The 25,614-nt window shown below is 45.6% G+C and overlaps 1 protein-coding gene across 2 annotated transcripts in view; it reads left to right on the top strand.

Annotated features, from left to right (window-relative positions):
- ZDBF2 (zinc finger DBF-type containing 2) overlaps positions 1 to 25,197 on the top strand; it is a 166,243-nt gene extending 141,046 nt beyond the window's left edge. For both annotated transcript variants that reach the window (XM_086955320.1, XM_086955322.1), the window contains one exon: positions 22,086 to 25,197. In XM_086955320.1, the coding sequence (XP_086811446.1) occupies positions 22,086 to 24,771 (2,686 nt within the window). In that variant the 3' untranslated portion in view covers positions 24,772 to 25,197. The remainder of the gene's footprint in view (positions 1 to 22,085) is intronic.
- The last annotated feature ends 417 nt before the right edge of the window (positions 25,198 to 25,614 follow it).

Here is a 25,614-nt window from a genome sequence, read left to right as displayed (position 1 = left end):
ATCTTCAAGCTGCAAAACTACACCGACAGGTAAGAAACTATTCGTTCACTGAGATCGCAACAGCCACGCTCCACCAAATTCCTTCTGCTTGTGTGGCCCGTGCTGGCTGATCTCCTTCTATTGCTGTGGCTTCACATGGACAATCATTTGGACAACACACCCATGCACAGACCGATCTTCTGGGCAGGTGGGCCCCCTTGCAGGCTAATCTTCTTCTGGACAATGCAGCCACAACTAGGTCGATCTCCTGGGCAAGACAACCACACACAGGTGGATTCAGGCTCCGATCAGAGCTACAGACCGATCTTCTGGGCAGGAGGGCCCCCTTGCAGGCTAATCTTCTTCTGGACAATACAGCCACAACTAGGTCGATCTTCTGGGCAAGACAACCACACACAGGTGAATTCAGGCTCCGATCAGAGCCCCAACAGGGCTTTGGCTATCTCAGTACATAACTCATCATGGTTCCTGCCAGGAACCTCTTTCAGACAAACTGTAGACCCGCAGGCAACAGAGTATATAGATGTCTCTCCACAGTTCTCTTCTGATGGTCCCACCAGGGACCTTCTGCCCATCGTTCCTCCAGGACAGTCACACCTGCTGCAGAGTTGGCAGGTTCCTTCCATCCTTCAACAGGAAGGCTTCTAAGTGCTTCTGGGCCGGCCTAAAGCTCTTCCAGCAAGGGGTGAGGCTCAGGCAATGTAACCTCACTTCTGAAATCTAGCTGTTAGGCAGACACCAGCCCTGGTTGCACATCTGCCGTCTGAGTTCCTTGGCCATATCAACTTGGAACTGGAAGAAAAAGTGGGGCCTCACTTTTATACACCAAAAGCAGACAGGAGATGTGTACCCACTGTTTCCACTTTTAGAACTGGTTTGGGGGTGGTTCACCTTCTAAGTAAGTATCATTTGCAGGCTACTCTCCAAACGCAACCTTTGTGTAGAGTGATGCTTCTCATTGCAGGGTTGTCTCCCCCCTAGAGCACACACAACTAAGGCACAAAGAGGTTGAGGTTTCTGCAGATGCTTGTAATTAGCCAACAAAAATTGTATTCGGGGAAAGACCTAAGGATAGGCCATGCATAAAGTGTCCCATTGACCTTGAACAATAGACTACAGTCCCACACTGCACCCCTACTAGCCACCAAATGGCAGTTCAGAAAGACTAATCAGCAGCTCCTTATTCAGAAAAATCCCTTATTGAATTTCTAAAGGCTCCTTGAAGCTTCTTCCCTCACTTAAGAATCTAAGTCTCCTCCGTCCAGCTTCAGGAATGTCCGCAATACACTGCCACTGTGTGGGAAACAACCACAACCTTACCTTCATCTTGTGTAAAATGCCAGGACAAGCATATCAAAATGTATCCTACATTGCTGTGGCTGCCACACCCCATTCATGTACCTTACAAGCTACATATATACACGCACACACACACCATACACGTGGAATGTTAGTGCTAGGAGTTGGGTAAACTTGTAGAAGCAGAGCATTACATGAGTGGGCTGTTAGGCCTCCACTCAAGTGACACCGACAAAAAGGTCTGGTCACTGTTATGGATTCACAAAACATGGTATACGTTGTATGGTCCTCCAGGTCACAGGATAGGTCCAGGACCTTACTCATACTAAGGGACCGGCCTAGACCTCTGTGCACATATTAGATTAGCCTGACGTCTGACCAAAATCAAACAGGATACTAGATACATACAGTCAAACACTCTGGGCCGGGCGAACACGTTTATACCCCACCGCAGGGGTCAACACTGCTACTGAGGGCTTTTTAGAGTTGCTATTTTTCGAGTTTATTTATTTATTTTATTTATAAAGTTTTATATAGCGCGAACAAGATCCCGAAGGATATCCGAGCGCTTTACAAAAAGACATAAAAGCAATGTCGACATCAAGTAAGAATACAAACAACAGGAAAAATCGCATATTTACAAGGGAGAGTAATACAGTAGACCGGTATATAGCAGGCTAATCGGGGAGACACACTTTGTGGTAAGGAAGAGTAGCATCAAATGTCGGTGCAATGGTTGTAGGATCAATGGCTTCGAGCAGGTGAGCTAGCACAAATAAGGTAAGAATGTATTCATTAGGAATCTTTTGGCTTCCAGTTTGAAGGCAGTCGTTGAGGAGATTCTGCGTATTTCCGGTGGAAGAGCGTTCCATATCTTTGTGGCAGTGCCGTAGAAGGCTCAATGACGAGTTCTCTCTTGGCTAAGAATGAGTGGTTTCAGGAGGAAAGTGTTAGCGCTTCTTGAAGCTCTACCACCACAGCATAGTTCAAGCTTTTGCGCTAGGTATCTGGGGGTTTTGAGATGCAGAGCTTTGTGCGCCAGAACGGCAATCTTTAACTGAATTCGAACTTCGTAGGGCAACCATTTAAGAGATTTTAGGACTGGGGATGTGCTCATTTTGTTTGGTACTAGTCACCATTCTAGCCACAGCGTTCAGTGATGTCCTTAGTGGAGCCAGGGTGTATTTGGGAAGGCCACAGAGCATAGCACTGCCTCGGCAAGACACGCGCTTGGACCACCTGCTTGAAATCGGTTTGTTGAAGGAATGGTTTGATATTCCTAAGTGTCCTTATCAAGTGATTAGCTCCCTTACACACATTGCTGATGTGATTTTTCATATTCAGGTGCTTGTCAAGGGTTATTTCGAGGGATTTGGCAGAGTCTATGATGAGAGGGGTGCAGTTGAAAGCAGTGAGGTGATGTAGCCAAAGGTCTAGCTTGGTGACGTGGTTCTGAGGCACGATGAGAAGGAATTCAGTTTTAGAGGTGTTGAGCAGGAAAGGGTTCTCAGTTAACCAATTTTGTGTAGACATTAGGGTAGCGTTGTTAAACGATGTCATCCAGGGATGAGTTGTTCAGATAAAGTTGCGTATCGTCCGCATACGTATGGAAAAGAATGTTCGTGGAATATAGAGAATTAGCTAATGGTTCCAAGAAAAGGTTAAATAGGATAGGAGATGTGGCTGACCCTTGGGGGACACCCGTGAGTACTGGAGAGGGCTGGGAGAGGGAGTGGTTTGCCTTGACTCTTTGTGATCTGTGGTGGAGGAAGGACGAGAACCATTGTAGCACCCGACCAGAGAAACCCATCCTACACTTTAGAATGGATAGGAGGTTGTCATGATTAACCGTGTCAAATACGGAGGAATGGTCAAGGAGGATTAGAGGCATGAATCATTTTGGTCAAGCATTTTTAAGATGTCATCCATAACGTGAGTGAGAGCCGATTCAGTACTGTGCCCCTTCTGAAAGCCTGATTGATTCTGGTCTTGGAGTTGGAAGTTCTCTATAGGAGAACAAAGTTGGGATTGTATGCGTTTTTCTAGGAGTTTGGCTAGTGTGGGGATATTGGAGATGGGGCGGAAGTTATGGGGGTGAGATTTATCTGCGTTCGTTTTTTTTTAGTATAGGTGACACTTGAGCTGCTTTTAGGCAGTCAGGAATTGTGCCTTGTGATAGAAAAGCATTTACACTCCTTGTCCAGGTGGAGATGAGTACATGTTTTATTCCTTTGAAGATGTCCAGGGGCAACTGGTTATTGAAGTGGTTAGATGGATTGATACCCTGGAGAATCTAGTTGATGACTAACCTCTCTAAGGAGTTTTAGTTGTTCCAAGGAGTTTGGATCTTCAGGAACGTTCAACTGTCCTGAGCTTTTGGCGTTCCATGTTTAAATTTTCATTGTACCACGGTTTGGATGTTTTTGTTGAGGCATTTTTTTGTTGGAGTGGTGCAATGTCATCCAAGATGTTGGAGATCGTCGAGTTTTATGAGTCGGTGAGTAGCTGAACCTCACCCAGGTCAGCTAGGGAGGAGAGGGAAGATTTACAGTGGGCTGCTAATTCAACTGAGTTTATTGATCTGAGTTCCCTTTTGCAGATCTTTGATTTCGTTGGTTGACCCTTCATCGACACCTCCCTGTTAATATAAAAGAGGATGCAGTGGTGGTCGGACCGATCGCAAGGGGTAATGGTATCAAGAGTGATGGTCTGCCCTTTCGAGATAAAGAGGTCTAGAGTTTCTCCTTTATTATGAGTTGGTTGGTCACAGTGCTTGATCAGTTCTTGACCATTTAAGAATGATTTAAGGCAAGTTACGGCAAGGTCATTGGGGTTGGACCAGTGAAGGTTGAAGTCACGAAGGAAGATTTGGGACACAGCTGAGTCGGCATTGCCAGAGATGATTTACATTAGTTGCTCGATGAAGGGGAGATTGTCTCCCGGGGATGATAAAAAGTGTGAAGTTTCCAAACCGGCAGGTTATTACTGCCGAGACAGAGGTATTCACAGGGGGAAGGCAAAGAGTACTCCATGAGAGAATTCAAGAGTGTGTTCTTGTAAATACAAGCTAGGCCACCACCCAGCTTCCCAGCTCTGTCTAGCCTTATTATGTCGTGAGTAGGAGGTACTAGGAGGTCTAGTATAGGAGTGGAGGCGGGATTTAGCCAAGTTTCAGTGAGGATGATAATGTCTAAGTCATTGTGTTGGATGAGGTCGAAGATATCGGAGGCGGGTTTACTGGCTGACCTGCAATTGAGTAGAACACATTTAAGTCGTAACGGATTTATAAGGGAAAGAGTCTGGATGACTTTCACTCTCGAATAGCAAGTGGCTTACGCTTCACCAGGAGAAAATGTGTTCCAGGGCCTAACTTTCCATGAATCAGCCCTGCTTGGCCGCGTTCAGCATCCTAAAGACTCAGGCAGCGTTTTTCTATAGATGGGCGGAGCTTGTGGCTCTCCTTAGACTTTTGCTAATAGCTGCTATAATCGGAATCTTCAACAATCACTTAGCAATCCTCAAGGGGAGGGCAACAGTATGCTCCTGTAGATTGAGGGCCCAGGCGCTCCATTCCGAATGTCACTTCCCCAACAAAAGCTCAACCGCTTCAGCCCCGAAATGTCCAGCCACCATGCCTCGGACACTCTCCCATAACGCTGCAGGAACCATGGACACCCGGTCCATGTACGCGAGACCAGACTCTTCAATGGATGTTACTTCATCAAATTTCCCTTAAGTGCAGTTCAAATGCAAGTATAGCAAATTTTAATCACCCTTCAGTCAGCCCCAGAAGGTCTGAAAAAGGCTATGTTGATGGCAGCCTGCGTAGAGGTGTCCGTTGAGTGACCCACATGCTTCAAAAGGTGATACAACTACTGCATGAAGGGTTCAAAAACAGGTCAGTAGCTCCAGGATATTATGTAAACACTCACTTAGCTTTCTTGAGTATTGTGAAATTGTGAATGATGAGCAGTTCAAATCAACAGCAGGCCAGAGCCAAGTGTTTTTTACGGGTCTCATCTGAGTGACAAGGCCTCTGTGCCACAGCTGGTCTTCTTGATTTCATTTCATAGTAGATTTCCTACTTGTAAAATCTAGGTCCTGTGCATATTACAGAAAGATTAGTGGACAAGTACTGAGCTGACACCAGGATGAATTGAATATCTTTCTTGTGTATGTTGGTGGGCCTGCTTGGAGCTACATTTTCTCACATCCAGTCGGCAGTCTTGTTGTTGATCACTACTGGAATGGTGGTGTGGTTACAGAATTCACTGATGATTGTGAACAGGTCTTTGGCCTCTGAGATAAATTGTGTTGCTCAGATATGAATTTACCACGAAAAAATGAAAGACAAGGCGTTTGGCAAAAGGGGAATAGTTGGTTTAAAAAAACGCTGCGGCTCTGAGGGCAGGCAACAGGCCTGAAGACTACCTCAAAATAGATTGGTATTGGCTGTCATTTTATGCATTTCACAAAGTGTAATAAAGCAAATTGTGCATTGTTTTTAGAACAGGAATCTGGGCCTAGTCACAAAGTCATAAATCTGATCACTTAATAAGAAAGACTGTTGAGTCTCGACCCTGCGTAGACACAATGCAGAGCTAGTGGGTACGTGTCCAGATGTCCAGTTTGGGGAGCGTGTGATCACTGCGTGTAGTGCTTATATGCTGTGTTCTGATTGGCTGTGTGTTCCTAACTTAGTCTGGCATCTGACTTTATGGTGTTTTTAGATCGCACGCCCCTCGGACCACACATGTTTTATTTGGGGCAGTCTCCTGCGACCATTGTGTTGTTCCTGCCTATCTGTGGGAATGATCTGGTTTTTCGTGTTTGCGCATTTGTCTAAGGCTTACCTGTCCCCCCACCTATGATCTATCAATCAGTTGCTTCTGGCATAGTTCACAGGGCCTGCCTGACCACTTATTTCTGACCCGGGCAGGGTTCGGCAGGTTAAGGAGAAGGTCCTATTGGGTGAATTCAACAGTGGCAATGCAGGTTAATTATACATACTTATATTGCGGTGTATATCGGCATTGTATTTATCCGTATTACCATTCATTTAGAGTGGAACTTTTTAATGGAGATTCTGTGTTGCTTTTGGACTTGCTTTGTATCATCCAGGTTCAGTTTTCTACCAAAGTCATTTGATGGATCATGTTTCTGTTTTCCGTATTTTATTTCCATTCAAGAAGACCATTCACCCTGCTTTCTACTGAGTAACTACTGGTTTTTAGTTGACTATATTAAAAACCTCCGATATCCACTGTGGAACTGTTGGCTGTATGTGTGTGTATATTCTTGGAAAGTGATGACATTGACTTTCATCCACAATCTGGCAGCTATGATCGTATTCAAGCCTACAGAATGTGGTATTGTCATGGTGATGTTCTGTAAAAATTGAACAACATGAAGACCACTCTATGCTATAGGGTTATTTCCAGTAACATATATTAGGCGTTTTGGGCAAAATATCAAAATGTGAGCATGGACAGTCGAGTGGGTTGGATAGTGACCAGTTGTTAGAAGCAGTGTGCTTCAATGTTGGAGAGAAGGCAGGCGATATGGCAGAGGGCTGGTTTGCCAATAGTGGTTATCTAATTGTTTGTGGATTGTGTGGAACAATTATATCAAATATTCTAGAGATTTTTAGGTTTTGCCTTATGCGCATAAGCGCTGTCAGCAAAACTATTGTAAAAAAAAACTGTGATTTAGAGCCAGACCATGACTAACCAGTACTTACCATTGGTTGGCTTCCATGTCACTCTTGTTTCCTTGCTTCTTACTGTTAATGCCTCCTGCTTCCTGCTGACTGCTCACTTCGTCCTGCTATCTTCCCTGTGCTTCTGTCCCTCCCATAGATCATGGAGATACCACAGCTTACTGTTTGCGGCTGGTGTCCTTCCATTGGCCGCACGCTGCTCCGGGCCCTTTTTTGTTTACTTTTTTCCATGCAGCCTAAAAGAGTGCATGGCTCTGTACGGTCTTCAGAACCCTGCTCTCCTCCCACTGTCCATTGTTGCTTCTCCCTCCTCCACAGCACACTTGTGTTGCTTTCCCACCCTCCTCCCGCTGTTTCCCATCTACCCCCGCCCTCCTCCCAATGTCCGTTGCTTCTCTTTTCCCACTCCTTCACAGAACACTTATGTTGCCCTCCTTTTGCTGTTTGTCCCCCCTGTCTCTCCTGTACCCCTCCACCCAGCCCATGCTTTTCTCCCTCTGTCAAAGGGGGTTGGTGACATTCTTGTTGCATGGCACTTTTCTGCAAAATCCATTTATGTTTGGGTACTGTAACAAAGACCTGGAAGGGTGCTTAGCATACAGACTCTATACAGGTAAAGCTGTTGGATGTCCTTTTATTTGTTTGTCTTTAGCCCAGAAAGACATTGTAGTGGGCGCTGTAAAAAGTTATGTATCGGCCTCTTTAGCAGACAAACTATCCTTGAGATTTATGAAATGTTTGACAAGTGTTTCCTCCCATGTCAATCCTGATGCCACTGTGGGACTGTTAGAACTGGAGGTCTCTAGTTGGCAGAGGTAGGTACCACTGTCCAAATAGGGACCATTGCTTCTAGTCTGGGTAAGGAGGAAACACTCTTCAGATAACCCCTGCTCACCCCCTTAGTACCTTGGCACGAGCAGTCAGGCTTATCGAAGGCAATGTGCAAAGTATTTGTACCCACACTCACAGTAACACAGTGAAAACACCACAAACTGACTCCACAACAGTTTAGAAAAATAAAGGTATTTAATCTAAAGACCAAAATGACAAAAATTCAGCATACACGGTTCAAGAATATGGTTTCACATGAGTTCTTAAGGTTGCATTAAATTAATCCACAGCTGTGTCACGTTTTATCCAACAGTACTTTTAGATGCGACAAAAGTTCCAAGTGAAAGCTGTAGCGTTGAAAAGTAAGCGATGTGTCACTCCTGAGACCCTGGGGAGGCGATGTGACAACCCCGCTGGACGTAGCGGGCGTGTTGCGGTGACTCCGGTCTGTATGGGGAGGGATGCGATACCTTGCGTGGATTCCGGTTCACAGGTTTCGGTGTAAGAGGCTCGCAAAATGTACGATGCGACGATCTTCGGGTCGGCGGCGATGCGTGGCTCAGTGTTGATCTTCTACTCTTGTGGCCCCTCAATGCGATGGCTCTGCGACGACTCTTGCAGCGACGTGATGCGGTCCGCCAGCAAGTGGTGCGACTATCTCACCCAGTGACGACAGGTTCTGCAACGATTCTCGCAGTGATGGTAATCTTCCCGCACCAGACTGGTGCGTCCTGCAAGCGAAGGATGCAAAGAATCTGGCAGCGGCAACAGGCGCTGTGACGATCTCGGCCTTCGCGGAGGCCGGAATTTCCTCGCACTGGCGAGAATGCGCTCCGCAAGCGAGCAATGCCTTAAAACTTGCAGAAAGTCTTTAAAATCTTGGTTTCCAGCTTCCCAACACAGGTACAACTTCCAGAGGCACCACAACTGGCTCAAGCACTCTAGGAGTCTTGGGGTTGAGAATTATCCCTAATTTCCACTGATCACGCCATCCCAGTACATTAACACCTTTCTTGGCAACATATAATTTTATAAAGGCTGTTCTCCCTTTGAACACAACATCTGAAGCCACAAAACCAGCTAAATCAATTGTTGAACCATCAAAAAGTTGCGCTATGATGTCTGGAGTATTCAAATCATTCAACGACATGACATTTCCAAATTTTTCATTAAAATACACTTCAGTTATGATAGTCCAGGGAGACACTGAATCCGCCATAAGCTCAAGTGTCTCAATTAAAAATGTGACTATACATTTTGGAGAACACAATTTTTCTTCTATCGTACACACGTCAATAATAGATACAACTAAACCTTTTTCATCACAATGTTCCTCTTCCAATAGAACTAATTCTCTCACACATGAAACATCACTGTTTCTACTAGACCCATTCTTATGTACATCTGAAGTCTTTTTCCGATCATTTTTACACGCCTTGGCAAAATGCCCAATGCGTCCACACTTGATGCATTCCTTTCCAATAGCAGGGCAAAATTTAAATGATGCAACATGGTTGCTGCTGCCACATCTAAAACAAACAACATTTTTGTTGAATTGATGAAAAGGTTTCGTAGGAACATATTTTTTAACAGCACAAACTTACTCTAAACACTTACTGCTATCACCTTTTGAACTAACATCATCAATGGTCTTTCTCCACTTGTCTGACTGCTCAAAGGCTTTAGCTGTAGCAATGGTGTCATGCAAATTAGGATTCCCTAATATCCACAGCTGTTACTGAGTTTTTTTGCTTTTTACATTACCAATTATTTGATCCCTAATCATTTCATCAGCAAGGTTGCCGAAATTACAAGAAATCACTAAACTCCTAAGGGCAGTCAGAAAATCATCAAATGTTTCTGTCTCTCTCTGGGCTCTAGTATAAAATGTATACCTGTTGAGTGCTATACTCCTAGTGGGTTTAAATCGAGTTTCCATATGCATCATGGCTTCTTCAAACGTGCTTAAATAACTAAAAAACACTCATCTCTCAAATACACATCAATAAAAGTTTTAAAAAAAATCTTTTTACATGTGCCTACGAATAATTTGTGATGATGACAAAAAAACACACACTTCTTGAACTTATATCAATAAAAGAAAACTTTTCCACAGAGATACAGATAATAAAATAAAAAGAACAAAAGCGCAGCCATGCGCATTGGCGTGAAATGCATAAGAATTGTGTAAATTCAATACCTAATGTCACTGTAGAAGCCTCAAAGTCCGTTTGTAGCCGTGCACATCGGCGAAATGCTTGCAATGAATAACAAGCATTTGCAATGCACTAGGTCTCGCATTAGGAAAGTTTGAGCTATTGGTATTGTAAATGACACATTTTTTATTTATGTGTCTGTTTTGAAAATAGCGAAATTAATAGCTTTGTCATTTACAATGCCAATAGTTTTAAGTTTAGCAAATGTGACACCTACAGCATTTGTAATGCAATATTTGTTGTATTTACGTGACTTAGATGTATTGATATTACAAATAAAAATGGCTTTTAATTTTTTAATAATTAATAATTTAATAAAAATTATTAAAATGTATAATGGCAATAGCTTTTCTAAATAACTTTTGTGAAGATTATGTTAATTGTATTTTATTGTGACAAATATAAGAATAGAAGTGAAAAATTAACATCTTTTTGTGACATTTGTAATAAAGCTTGAAACATTGAGAGAACATATTTGAACTAGTTGTTGACTGGTTGCACAGATTGATGTTGTGGTGGCGCTGAGTAATGTGGTGGCGACGAGTGATGCTGTGGCGTTCAGTGATGCTGTGGTAGCGCATAGTGATGTTGTGGTGCCCCTGAGTGATGCTGTGGTGGTGCTGAGTGATGCTGTGGTGATGCGATAGATAGATTGAGGGCGATAGATAGACAGATAGAGTGAGGGCAATAGATAGACAGATGGATAAAGTGTATTTATGTTGCATTGAGTGGAGTGTAAGTATGAGGTGTGTAAGTATGTGGCACTGAGTGGTATTTGGAGTGTATGTTGCATTGAGTGCAGTGTAATTATGTGGCACTCAGTGGTATTTGGAGTGTATGTTTCATTGAGTGCAGTGTAATTATGTTGCATATAACTATGTGCAATGAGTGGTATTTGGAGTGTATGTGGCATTGAGTGCTGTGTAATTATGTGGCACTGAGTGGTATTTGGAGTGTATGTTGCATTGAGTGCAGTGTAATTATGTGGCGTGTAATTATGTGGCACTGAGTGGTATTTGGAGTGTATGTTGCATTGAGTGCAGTGTAATTATGTTGCATATAACTATGGGGCAATGAGTGGTATTTGGAGTGTATGTGGCATTGAGTGCAGTGTAATTATGTCACGTGTAATTATGTGGCACCCGCACAAATGTGTACGTTAGCAGGAGCGACACATTTTAAATTAAAGCGCAGTTGAATTAAACAAGTTTTATAGGAGGAAATAAAAGTGCAAAATAGAGAAAGTTACAACAAAGTCATAGTTGTTGCTTATTTATCTTATGTAACTAACAACCATTGACAAAGCCACCAGTCATGGCTTGTTTAGGTGTAATGTTACTTGTAGTATATGTCTGGATGCAAAGACAGAAACATTAAAATACATGGGGGCACACTCTGGTAAGAACAAATTGCTTATTTATCTTATGTAACTAACAACCATTGACAAAGCCACCAGTCATGGCTTGTTTAGGTGTAATGTTACTTGTAGTATATGTCTGGATGCAAAGACAGAAACATTAATATACATGGGGGCACACTCTGGTAAGAACAAATTAGCTTAGGTGTTTTTAAGCCATGCCCTTATTTATATGGACCACGCACATTTGAGAGACCCCCCCCCCCCAGTTTTTTCATCTCACTTAAAGCGCTGGCTATACCATATGTAGCATTCTAGCGAATAGGTCATCCACGGCAAAATGCTAAATCACAAAAAGCCGTCATGTGGCTCGGTACTGGGGGCAATTTCTGCCTACTTTTTCCCCTCATTCAGCTCAGCTGATGACCTGTCGAATATGATTATGTAGGTGATGTCATGGACGAATCCACTGCCATGCCATAAAATGCACGGAAAACCAAAAAAATGGGACACATTGGACAGCGCTGGACGCATTACTTAGACACACGTAGGTGCAGGATTCAGAATAATGCAGATGTGTTTAAGGACATCGGAAAAGAGGCTCGGGGAGCACACGTGGAGCCTTGCAGCGCTGCGCCGCTTCCAGGCACGCATTAGCGAAGCGCTCCTCTAATTATTTCTGACACTCCTCGGTGTGGGAGTGAGCATACGGGACATGGGGCACTCGCCAGGGGGCTTTAGGGCAGGGGGCTGCGATGAGGGCTGGAGGGCGGCCCTCGGCCCCACCAATCGTGAAAGCAGCCACAAAGTAAAATGTCACTGGCACATCCATGTCTCAGAACTTCATGCTAAACCGAAAATCTTTATTTGAAAAGAATTTTTTGGCGTGATTTTAAAATAAATATCAGGTAAAGAACCCCCTAGCCTCCCATGAGAGGATCAGAATGTGGCACAGAGCACCATCAGGGCCAGGGCTTGTCTGAAACATGCCGCCGCGCTGCCCGCGGTGACCCGGAAGCTCTTATCCGGCCGGCCAATCCGCTCGCGGCCGACCGGAAGTCCCGCCTCCCGAGGTCCGCGAGCTGCCGGCGCATGGAGCGCCCTGCCGGTCCGGGGTAGCCCAGGTCCCCAGGAGGGGGCCGAGGAGAAGGAGGAGTGTGGCGCCTGTTGCGGGGCTCCTCTGACCTGAGGGAGCCCCGATTTAGAAGAGGAGACACGCCGCGAGGAGGAGGAGCAGAGCGCGAGAGGAGCCCCGCCGGAAGAGCGCAGTCGGTGAGTGGGGCCCAGGGATGATGTCAAGTCCGTGCGTGCCTGTGTGTATGCCTGTGGGGGAGGGGAGGGGAGGGAAGGGGGGGGGAGTGTATGCGCACGTGTGTGCATGTGTGTGCGCATGCGTGACTGTGTGTGATTGAGAGAGAATGCGAGGCGGGGGATAGTGTGCCGTGTGCCTGTATGTGTGCCGTGTGCCTGCGTGTGCATGCGCGCGCCTGTGTGTGTGTGTGCATGCGTGCATGCATGCAGAGGGGTGGGGGCTGCCTGTGTCTGTGTGAGAGCAAGGGCTTTGCGCATGCACAGCTACCAGATGCTCGCTCCCGAGGTGAAATCTGACCTCGTCAAAGCGCGCGTCTGGTAGCTGTCCACATTCCTAAATACGGGCCACAATAGGTCTGAAGCAGACACCTTCAATGCTCACGCATTGAGGGTAGGTCTGCTCGACCTAAAAAGGAAATCCAAATCCGATGCGCAGCCGTGCGCATCGGCGTGGGTGAATTCTGTAGTTGTCCTCGTCCAAGATGGCCGTCAACGTCACTTCGTCATCACGTAAGCGTCAACGTGTTGACATGTGGCGTTAGCATGGGGATGAGGAGGTGTCTTCAGCTCTCGTCAGCGTGAGAATGTCAAGTTCCTCTATTCTTCTCCTCGGAAAATGCCTTCAGGAGAATCCAAGTTCCAGCGCGCTCAAGATGCACAGGCGCGTCTTTCCAGTTGGAAGCAGTTGCGCGTTTTTAAAAGTGAGAGCAGTTACGAGGCAGCTTTGCGAAAACGCTGTTTTACCTAGTTTTAAGTAAATCAAAAATAATGCAGCATATGTCGAGTTGATTGTATATCCAACGAGGGGCAAATCCGATAAATAAAGAATAATATACCAATGTATTTCTTCCTTTTCCCTTCAATGAAGATGGTCTAAAATAAAATTATAACTCAGTTTAAAACAAATTCCAATGTCCAGGAAGTAGATAAAAGCGCCCGAGAACCCAATCAATAAATACATGTAGTTCTTTTTTAAAACAAGAAGGGAAAAGTCACAAAAACACCAAAAATCTCCATTTAAAATAATTCCAATTGGTAGTACCGCTCCTCTGCTCCAGAGTGTAGCTGGTACAGGTTATCCTCGTCGCCAATGTTAAATTCCAATAATAAATACAAAAATCCCTGAAAGTAGAAAATCCAGTTTGTTCCAAAGAGCATAGTACATCTGTTTCAGCTGAGGTCCAGATCAAGAATCCCTCAAGAACATTCTAAATGATGTCACTGCAACTGCAATGCATGTGCTACAGATTAAATGTACACACTCAAATTAAAAGGGCAAGTTAAATTAAAAGAGAAATACAAAACAATAGTACAAGATGTAACACTTCCCTTTCAATTGCACTCCACCTCTGTTCCCTGGGTAGTAGCCTCCTACTAATGAAAGCTACAGGTTGGTCCTAGGCCTCGTTGTTGATCCGTGAGAGTACTGCTCCCACACCATGCTCTGAAGCGTCTGTCTGCACTACAAACTCACTGGAAAAATCAGGTGCCTTGAGCACCAGTGTTGTACACATGGCAGTTGTCAGGACATCAAAAGAAGTTTGACAGGTTTTGGTCCAACTGACTGGGGGCGGGGGGTGACAAGGGGAAGGGGGTCTCCCAAGCCAGAATGGTATCAATCTTCCCCTGTAGGGGCGCCACCTGGCCGCTCCCCACCTGGTGTCCCAAATACACCACAGATGCCTGCCCTGTCTGGCACTTGCTGGCTTTGATAGTGAGGCCTGTCCTCTGCAGAGCCTTCAACACTTCACAGAGGTATTGCAAGTGTTCCTCCCACGTGGAGCTGAACACAGCAATGTCATCCAAGTATGCGGCGCTGAATTCTTCAAGCCCGGTCAGTACCTGATTGACCAGTCTCTGGAATGTGGCAGGGGCGTTCATCAACCGAAAGGGCATGGCACTGAACTGGAAGTACCCCTATGGCATTGAGAAGGCAGACCTCTCTCGTACTGAGAAACTGGGCTGCTCCAAATCCAACCACAAGCTCATCAGCTCTGGGGATGGGGTGTGCGTCAGTCTTCGTGAACGCATTGAGCCCACAGTAGTCCACACAAAACCGGAGTTCTGGAGTAGCACCGGGCATAGCAGCTTTTGGCACTAAGACCACTGGATTAGCCCAGGGGCTGCTGGAAGGCTCAATCACCCCTAGCGCCAACATCTTGGAAAACTCTTCCTTGATGCTGGCCCTAACCTTGTCAGCTACCCTGTAACATTTCTGTTTCACAGGCAGACTATCTCCAGTGTCCACATCATGGATGCACCAATTGGCGACACCTGGGGTCAGGGAGAACAGGGAGGCAAACTGACCCAACACTTGGCGACAGTCCCTCTGCTCTTCTGGGGTAAGGGTGGGCGAGAGGACCACACCATCCACTGACCCGTCTTGCTCCTTGGCTGCCAGGAGGTCAGGAAGAGGGTCACTTTCCTCTTCCATTCCAGCATCTGAAGCCGGAGCATTGTCACTTCAGACCTCTCAAATTGCAGTTTGAGGAGGTTCACATGCAAGACTCTCAGGGGCTGCCTGGGAGTCTTCAAGTTAACCAGGTAGGTTACTTCGCTCTTGCGCTCCACCTCCTCGTAAGGCCCAGTCCACTTGTCTTGGAGCGCACAAGGCTCCACTGGCGCCATCACCCACACTTTCTGCCCAGGTTGAAATTACACCAGGGTGGTATTCTGGTCGTACCATCTTTTCATTTCTTCCTGGATAGCTTCTAGGTTCTCCTGAGCGAGCTTCCTGAAGCGTTGTGTCCGTTTGCAGAAGGCCAGCACATAGCTGAACACATCCTGGGGGGTTTCCCACGGGATTTCTCCCACCCCTCCTTCACCAGTGTGAGGGGTCCTCTAACAGGGTGGCCATACAGGAGTTCAAAGGGACTGAACCCTAAGGACTTCTGAGGCACCTCCCTGTAGGCAAACAACAGGCATGGTAGAAAGACGTCCCACTTCCGTCTCATGGGCTGCGCTAGGCCCATAATCATACCTTTCAGGGTGCGGTTGAACGTTTCAACCAACCCATTTCCTTGAGGGTGGTAAGGAGTGGTGAACTTATAAGTTACCCCACACTCCTCCCACAGAGACTTCATGCACCTAGAGATGAAGTTGGTACCCCGGTCGGAGACCACCTCTCTGGGGAACGCCACATGGGAAAAGAGCCCCATCAATGCACGGCCCACCACGGGGGCTGTGATTGTCCTGAGAGGGACAGTTTCTGGGTACCTGGTGGCATGGTAAACCAAGACCAGGATGAACCTGTTTTCTAAGGCAGTTTTGGGGTCCAGGGGCCCCCCACAATGTCGATGCCCACCTCCTCGAAAGGGGTGCTTACCATAGGAAAGGGTTGGAGGGGGGCCTTGCACTTCCCTCCGCTCTTGCCACTGGCCTGACATGTTTGGCAAGATCTACAAAAGGTACCAATGTGCTTCTTCATCTGGGGCCAGTAGACGTGGGTGACAAGCCTTTGGAAGGTCTTGTCTTGTCCCAGATGTCCTGTGAGAGGCACGTCATGAGCCAGACCCATTAGGAATTCCTGAAGCGCTCGGGTACCACCAACACACGGGCTGCACCGGGCTCAGCGAACTTAGGCTCACTATACAACAACTCATCTTCCCAGTAAATGAGATGATCCTTGGACTCTCCACCTGCTGCCTGGTCTGCAGCCTGTTGCCGCACACCAGTGAGGGAAAGGCACTCTTTCTGCGCCTTGCAGAATTCCTCCCTGGAGGGGCCACCTTCTTGCTGCCAATGGGTCAGCTCAGGTAGGTCCCCCAGTTTGGCCACCTGTTCCCCGGTAGGTTCCAGGGCATCCCCCTCAGGTTCAGCTCCTTCCTGGGCATTGGGAACAGGCGGGGCGGGTTTCCCGCTACCCCTGCCTCTTCCTCTCCTGGCAGGTTCATGGGTCTCTGTTTCAGGCTCCAGTCCTGCTGAATCACCCTTAACGGCTGCCATAGCCCGCGTGGTCACGCAGATCAATGCAGGCAAACCCAACATCTCCAGATGAGTCTGGTGTTCCACATTCTTCCATGGGAACTCTGCAGGTCATTACCTAGCAGACAGTCTACAGGCAAGGCTTCACTTACAACAACTTCCAAGAGACCAGAGACCCCCCTCCACTTAAAGGGATCCCGTGCCGCTCTGCAGAGGCGCCATGAGCTGTCAGCTGCAATTACTGCGTGGAGTACATTGGGAATGACCTGCTCTTCAGACACCCACTGACACCTAACGGATGTCATGCTGGCTCCTGTGCCGTTCAGAGCCTCTACCTCCTCCCATTGATGGTCACCTTCTGCCTGTGTTTCTTAGTGTTAAGGGGCAGAGAGGTATCCTGGACAATCTCTTGGTCTCTAGAGAGACGAGGGTCATGACTGCTAATCCCTCCTCCCCACTGGAAATCAAATCCCCTCCCAAAGCTACACTTGCTAACCCTGGGGCTGGAGCACCTGTGGGTGCTGGAGATTTCTTAGGGCACCTATTGATAACATGTCCCACCTCATTGCAGTGATAGCAGGTGGTTGGACCTCTGTTATCCCTCCTGACCCTAGGGGACCATGGCTGTTTGCGTTTGGGGGGTCGGGACTCCTTTCCCTGGGAACTATTTTGGGGCCCTTGACAGAACTCCTTTTGGTTACCCTTGTTCCCCCCACTCTTCGGCTGGGGACCCTGCCCACCTTTGGCTGTGGTACCCACAATTCCACTGTGGACCCTGGTACTGGTCCAGCGATCTGCTTCCTTAGCAAGTTCAATGGAGTCTGTCAGCATGTTTTCTAAAAGATGCTGGCGCAGCTCTGGAACACAAAGGCTACTCAAGTGCTCCCAACTAATTAAATGCAATAACCCCTTATAATCAGTTACTTTGCTACCCTTCATCCAACCTTCGCGTACACGCGAGTACAAATTCACACACTCCATCCTAAGACTCTCTCTTCTTAGAATTTCTAAACTACAGTCTGTACTGCTCTGGAGTAAGTCCATACCTGAGACATAGGGCCTCCTTCATATTGGGGTAGGTCATGGTACCTGCTAATTCTAAGGGCTCTAGAGTACTCCTCCCAGAAGCCTCAAAATGTTTCCACAGGCCCGCCCCCCAATGCTGTTCAGGCACACCATTCATTCTCAATGCAATTTCATAAGAAGTAAACTAGGCATAAATATCCCCACTCCTATTATAATTCTGGACCAAATCCTTAAGAATATATACTTTACCCCCTGGCACTAGCTGGGGGCTGCCACCATTTGAACTAGCATCCATCTGCTTGGCCTTCATATCCAGTTCTCTCATGCTCAACTCATGAGCCAAAAGCAATTTCTTTTCTTCCAGGGCACTGGCATATTTGCTCTTCTCCGCTGCCTTTTCTTTCTCTACTTCCAATTGCTTAATTTTTATTCTCATGATTTCAAGTTCATGGTCTCTCACTTTTTGGTTCTCTTCTATTTCCTCTGGGGTCAGACCCCGGCTGGAATGGTTGCTGCCAGGCCTTGAGCCTGAAGTGCTGTTCTCAAACACAGGATTTAAAAACAACCTTTTCTAAAAGATGTGTTATTAAATTCTGAGTTCAGGGATACCAGACGTTTATGTCCTACCTTGCTCCTATGGGAAGATATGCTGGTAGCCACTGTAGCCAGCATTCCCAATGATAGCCTATGAGCAAGGTAGCCTTACAATAGTAAAAAACGAAAATGGCTGTCATTCACTACCAGAGCATGTCACCTGCACTAGTACATACTCTACCTTTCACATGCACTACACCCTGCCCAAGGGGGTACCTTGGGCCTTCCATAGGGGTGACCAATGTGTACATAAAGTGAAGGGTAGGGCCTGGTCTGTGGGGACACTGACCTGGAGGACGTGGCAGTTCACAGACTGCACACAGGCACTGCGGTGGCAGGCCTGAGACGCTATTTTAGGGCTGCTCATGTGGGTGGCACAATCAGTGCTGCAAGCCCACTAGTAGCATTTGTATCACCAGCCCTGGCACACTCAGTGCACTTTACTAGGGACTTCTTGATGATACAAATATGCCAATCTTGGATTACCAATCTCAATCATAATTTACAAACAGAAAATGGAAGGTGCACACAATTAGAGTAAAAAAAGGCATAAATATGTTAAATATCTTCTTCTTTATTTAGTGGTATTCATTAGACATAGGCACAGCCAACGCGTTTCGTTCCATTTGCCTTTAAGGAACTTCGTCAGGACAAAGAGATATGATGTATAATTCAGTGCTGTCATCAAAATTGGACAAGGATATGAGGATCAAAAAGAACAGCTACCAGTTGTGGGTCAAAATAATGTGACCTGTAGAGACGGTGTCATCCCTGAGTGAGAAAAGTCCAGTTGCGATCCTGTAGATGTATTCCAAGTACGCCAAGGCTGACTGGTGTTAAATAAAGGATCAGATGGAGAGTATAGCTGAATTGTCACTCCACGGGAGGTCTAGTGGGTCCCGTGGGGAAGTTTTCTTTATTTCTCTAAACCTTGTTCTCTCCGGGACGCCACGAAAAACGGATTTACGGGACTGAAGCACCTTATCAGAGGTGCTCCGTGGTTATTGCCACGAACACCGTACTACTATACAGAGTGGTGGCGGACACGCCTCTACATTTGGCCCTTCCCGGAGAACAAGGTTTAGAGAAATAAAGAAAACTTCCCCACGGGACCCACTAGACCTCCCGTGGAGTGACAATTCAGCTATACTCTCCATCTGATCCTTTATTTAACACCAGTCAGCCTTGGCGTACTTGGAATACATCTACAGAATCGCAACTGGACTTTTCTCACTCAGTGATGGCACCGTCTCTACAGGTCACATTATTTTGACCCACTACTGGTAGCTGTTCTTTTTGATCCTCATATCCTTGTCCAATTTTGATGACAGCACTGAATTATACATCATATCTCTTTGCCCTGACGAAGTTCCTTAAAGGCAAATGGAACGAAACACGTTGGCTGTGCCTATGTCTAATGAATACCACTAAATAAAGAAGAAGATATTTAACATATTACTGGTTTTTTTTACTCTAATTGTGTGCACCTTCCATTTTCTGTTTGCATATTTCTGATTTATACACCTATTGGTAGCAGGTGTAGGAAGTAGTTTGCACCACCCTAAATTGTGAACTATAGGATCTTGAGTGCTTGACCCGGTCTGCTCCCTGGGTCTTTTGGAATTCTCTCAATCATAATTTACACAGCGAGCATTTGCACTTTGACACTGATCAGCAGTGGCAAAGTGCCCATAGCATCTAAACCAGCAAAAACGAAATCCAGCACAGCGTGAAAAATACAGGACGTAGAGGCAAAAAGACTGGGGAAACCACGCCAAAGATGCCAGGTCTAACAAGGACCTCCACCTAGTCTTTACATTCCGCATCTGTGTGCTCTTCAAGCCGATTCATAACTGCTCACTGTGTCTCCTGTTATTGAAGAAAGTATTCCCCGTTGCCATTACATCAGCTCGTCGAGTCATTAACAGCAGGCACTCAGGTGGTCTTCTTACCTAAAGTTTTGACTCCATCCATATTGGGCTATCCATTATTCTAATACAGAAAATGTGATGTCTAACTACTGGCAATCTGTTGGGGTAGCATATCACCCCACTTTTTTTTGCCCACCATGCCATCTCAGATTAGACCCAGCCATTTGCAAATCAGCCTTGGCCCTGCTGCAGTACTGCCAGTCCTGCCCAAATTGCCAAGTCCTCTCTGATCCGAAAGACAAGTCGCCCAAGAACTGTTTCGGCCTAGTTTGACCTTTTCAGTCGGGTGCATGCAGGTTCCAGCAGCACAGTAAGCACGGAGCCCATGTCTGGTTATGTTCTTGGCCACCTAGGGCATTACATGAAACACTCAAAAGTTGATAGTAAGATTACCTGCAAATAGTCTAACCACTGCCATTACTCTGGGTAGCATTCCAGCCATTGTTTTTTGCCCACAATTTTACCTCAAGTTAGACACAGCCATATGCAAATATGCCTTGGTCCTGCTCTAATAAGAACTCTGCAGCCCAAACTGCCAAGACAGGTCCTCTCTGATCTGGAATGCCAGCAACCGAAGCGTGATTTTGGCCTGTTTGGGCCTCAGTCAAGTACAGGTTGGCTCCAGTGTGCACAGTGAGTATGAGACTTGTGTCTGAACATACTCTTGGCCGCCTAGAGTGTTACATAAAAACACATAAGATGATGAGGAGAATGCTTGTAAATAGAGTAATCACGGGTAATCGCTCATGGTAGCATTCCAATTCATAGATTTTTTGCTCACCATGCCATCTCAAATTAGACCCTACCATATGCAAATCAGCCTTAATTCTGTTCCTGTAGGAACATCCAGCCCGAACTGCCAAGCCAGGTACTGTCTGAAACAGAACATATGCAACCCAAGACTTGTTTTGACCTAGTCAATTTCTCCACCAGCCTGCGGTCCCTCACCACAGGAACAAGTAGAGGCTTCGTCTAAAGCTTTTGCATAGATCATTGGAATAGGGCTTTGTGTGGCTAGTCCTTTGCACTAAGGTCTGCTACACACTAGCCAAGAAGAAGCCCCTGTAAGATATAAGATCCCTTTCTAACAGGGTCTAGGCTGCTACCACTGTGTGCCATGAGGGGTTCCAGTCCTTGACATCTGCCAGGCTGAAACATGGGTGTTTGAGCATACGTTCACGAAGCACTACCTCCTTGGCAGCCAGGTTAGGTGGGAAAGGACACTTCGCCCACTCGGTTCGGCAATACTTTTTGGTTTGAGTTTACTCACAGACCTTCCGCCTTTCAGGAGTATTGCTTTGATATATATGCAAAGGCGGGAAAGCATCCATCAGAAGAATGTGTTTCTTACATTTGATAATGCTCTTTCTGGTGGATACTCTACAGATTCTTCACTTTGTACCCACCTCCCCATTCTGTGGGCAAGCCTCCTTTTAAGACATAAAAGATTCCAAGTTAATACTCAGCGCATTGTATCCAGCAATTGTTCATGCTTTGCTTCTTAGGACATGGAAAAGGAAAAGACTAGACATCCGCGCTTAGGAAGTAAACTTATATGCGGCTCCACTTCATCACTTCCGGGGTGGTATGGAGCAATCGTGGAGCCGCACCACACGACCTAGCATGGAAGCACTGCTGCGAAAATCTCCGGATGCAGTCTAACACCTGGGGGATATTCTTGGGTGAATAACCTGCGGTTAGAAAATGAGTAGCCACCAGAAAGAGCATAACCAAAGATAAGTAACTTTTTCCTTTAGCATATTGGAAAAAATATTACTTATAATGCCTGTGGAAAAACCATTTCTTATGTATGAATGTTTAGTGCATTTTTTGTGATTTTCATTGTAATCAATCAATGCTTTTATTTTTCTTTGCAGACCAACACATGATGACCTGCCTTATACTCAGTTTCTTCCTCCTCCTCGAGAGGATTTGTCGGATCTTTCAGCTGGTTGTCTTCCAAAAGAAGAAAAGGAAACAGTCAGAACCAAGAAAGAAATTTCTACCATCGATTCTGATTCTGAGGCTGACTCGGGCACCAGCAGCCCTTGTAGAACAAAGAGCAGTTTCACCAGGAACTCTGTTTCACAGCTTTCCACTCAAACACCGGAGAAGGGTCTAGAGCCCAGATCTGCAATCCCTCAGCAGGAGATGTGTATCCAGCGCAGTATTACAAAGTGTATGCCCACAGACTGTGTCAGGACTGCTAACAAAAAGACCTTGTTTACTGCAAAGAACTTGTTACCCTTTGGGACTCCCTGTTGCCCTTTACCTCAAAAATCTCCTGGTGGCCAAATAGCTGCAAAAAAAGATCCATGTTGGACCGTGTCACATGGCATTACCAGTAGCAAATTCACTCCAGGTAAGGTGGAACTGTCAGATAAGTGCCGCCCTAATCCTGTTGAGATGTGCAGTGCTCTACAGAGACCTTCGGTTTCACATGTGACATCTAGCGGGATCCAAGGCAGCTTTTTAAATTTGACTTCAGGTTTATCAGTTTGGAAGCATGCTACTTTAAAATCTCAGGGGGAACTTTCTAATGTTCAACTCAGGGATATTCCTGCTACTGCCTTCACCAGCCTTGAATGGAAAGTTGGCCAAAGCGAAAGTAAAGATATTGAGTGGATCAGTAATCATGGAGCATCAGTTGATGCAACCATTGAAGAAGTTATTTTGAAACACTGCTATGGAATCCTTCCGGCAACATCCTCTTTTCAAGAAGAGGAGGCTCATTCTCCTATCCAGCTCAAGCCACTTCTAGATGATGTATATACCGAGTGTTCTGACATGAGTTTCAGTGTTGAAGCACCAATCGAGTCAGGAGTTAATCAAGCCAGGATTGATGTAAAAGACCTAGATTTTCTCAAAGAGGCCAACGTGCCTCTGGAGGATGAGAACTACAAAACCCACCTCAGTTCTGTTCTTAATGCATGTCGAGCAGACGAAGCTATAGAAATAAAACCAAACAAATATACACACAAGGATGAAACTGTTCTTCCAGCCCTGCCACATGTGCCTCCTTCCTTTGTTGGTAAAACTTGGTCACAGGTAATGTATGAGGATGATCTAAAAATTGAAGCTCTAGTCCGAGACTTCAGAGAAGGTCGCTTCCATTGTTACTTTGACAGTGATTCTATGACTGATGCTCGGGAAAAGAACAATTGTAGAATCAAGAAGCCAAGATTGGAAGGAAGTGCGCGTGTTACAAGTAGTTTCCTTGACACTGCATCAGCTAAAATACTGCCAACAGTCAGTGATGATGTGAGTGAAGCTCCCGGTTCTTTGCACCTTTCTGTTACCTCAGATACTCTATGCAAGCCATCAACAGTTAGGATCCCGGCTAAAAGGACCTGGCGTCTTGCATCAAGATGCCAAGCTGTCAAGGTTAGTCATGGGACCCAAACTAGTTTGGTTAACTACCCTGTGGTCAAACGAAGAGTCATACGCCAGGGCTCTTTGTTTTCAGACAGGCAAACCGTTTTTGATTGGCAGGCTAATGAAAAGACTCCAGACATGAAAACTAGGCTCTGTGCCCTTAAACTTCCTGAGGCATACACCAAAATATTGAGTCCTGTGCAGCCCAAAAATATGGTCTATGTCCTTTGTCATCCAGATATAAACCCTTGTAGGGGAAAACCAGCTGTTATTACTCGATCATCAAGAAGCCACTACTCTGCTGATAGCAAAAACTCTGTAAAGTACAAATACAAACAGTGTCCTCTAAAGTACTATGACCCTCTCACCAATCGGATCCTAAGAATGCAGCCCAGCAGCTCATTAAGAGGGAGAACAAAGAGACACCCTTGTGTCAGGCAGCTCTTCAGAAGTCTCAGCCTGGATGTTAATATGGCAAAAATGGATGATGTACGGACAGAAGGCATTTCTTCCAAAAAGTCTTTCCACGGCTCATCTCCAATGGTTTACGGTGAAGAGAAGGATGTGAATCTAGGTGTTAAAGCTGATGGATCGTCTAATTGTACAGGGTCACCAGAAAATGCGTTGAAACCTCACAGAAATCCTGTTCTTTCTCCACTGAATGCCAGATCGACTACATTGGAGGGCACTCGTCAGTTATTGACATTGGAAAGCAGAACTTCAAAGGCCTCTGAAACTTCGGTCAAGTGCCATCTGCGTCAGAAAAAAAATTCCATGGTAGACCAGAGTGGGAAAAAAGGAGAAACCTCCATGTTCACAATTATTTCCAGACCCAAGTCTTTGAAAAATGGCTTGGGTGAGATTTCCCCCAGACTGAAAACGCAATCGAAGAAAAGGGCAAAAAAGAAACAGTCTTCCTTCACCCCAAGGACCTCTGTTCAAACTATACAACATAGATTAACTAAGCATAAATCTATTGAAAGGAGGCCTAATCAAGCAGGGTCAATTGTGACTACATCACAGAGAGTAGAGAGTCTCAGGAAAATGACTTTAAGATCGTCTGTCAACTCTACCATCTTGGAAAGTAGGACAGTAGCCTCAAAGTCTGCACCTCAGAAATCAGCAATGGTTTCTTCCAAGGTGCAACAGCAAGCGCTGAGGACTAGCAGAAGAACTATTAGAAAATAGACACTAGCCCACTGACCCCCTAAAGCCGGTGACAGAAACTGTTGACTGGAAACCATGACATTTAGTTGAATTAACTGAGATTTAGAATGGGAGAAGTAAGCTTGTTAGGGCGGTGCACTCTGTGCTCATTGCAGGACAATGGACACGCTTTAATTTGCACAAAAACAATCCTAATATAATATATTTTGCAGAAATATTATACTTGTTAGAATTGAAAGTTTTGGGCCAAATGTTCTATATTTTTTGTAAACCAGACACCCAAGGACCGAGTTTTCTTGACTTTGATACACTTAGCAAACACAATACACTTTTCTCACCACCACAGCATATGTTGTGCTTAATACTTTGGTGCTAACTTTATCTACCTATTTGTAAAATGGCAGCTTATTTTAGGCACATGTGCACAACAATTTACTAACCCCTCCTCCCCCATTTTCCAACTCATTTAGTCTCCTTTATATAAAATACTAATGCATGGGCAATCCAGTCATTATAAAATGCAGTAGCGTTGGTTATAAATTTAATATTGTTTGAGATGCGTTGTTGGGCTAACAATTGTGTCTGACTTGGCGTTTAACATGTAATTCTCCTGGTAATTTATCATTGTTTGCTCTACCACGTAGTGTTTTTCCGAGTCTGGTATCTGGAACTGAATTTAATCTCTTGCCTTTTTGTGCCACATTGATATTAGGAATGTTGGACTCATTGGTCAGGACAAAATCTGTTTTAAACAAAGAATTACCTCCCCCCCCCCCAATATTGGCCTTAAATTGAGTTCACCAACAATAGGACAAGAAAGGCCTAGAATTGCTTTATGTAATTAGATTTAGAGTTTATTTGATC

The sequence above is a fragment of the Lissotriton vulgaris genome, chromosome 2_1, assembly GCF_964263255.1.
Source record: "Lissotriton vulgaris chromosome 2_1, aLisVul1.2, whole genome shotgun sequence".
Lineage (NCBI taxonomy): Eukaryota > Metazoa > Chordata > Amphibia > Caudata > Salamandridae > Lissotriton > Lissotriton vulgaris.
The sequence above is the reverse complement of the archived record's forward strand: the minus strand, read 5'-3'. Positions and strand labels throughout refer to the sequence as shown.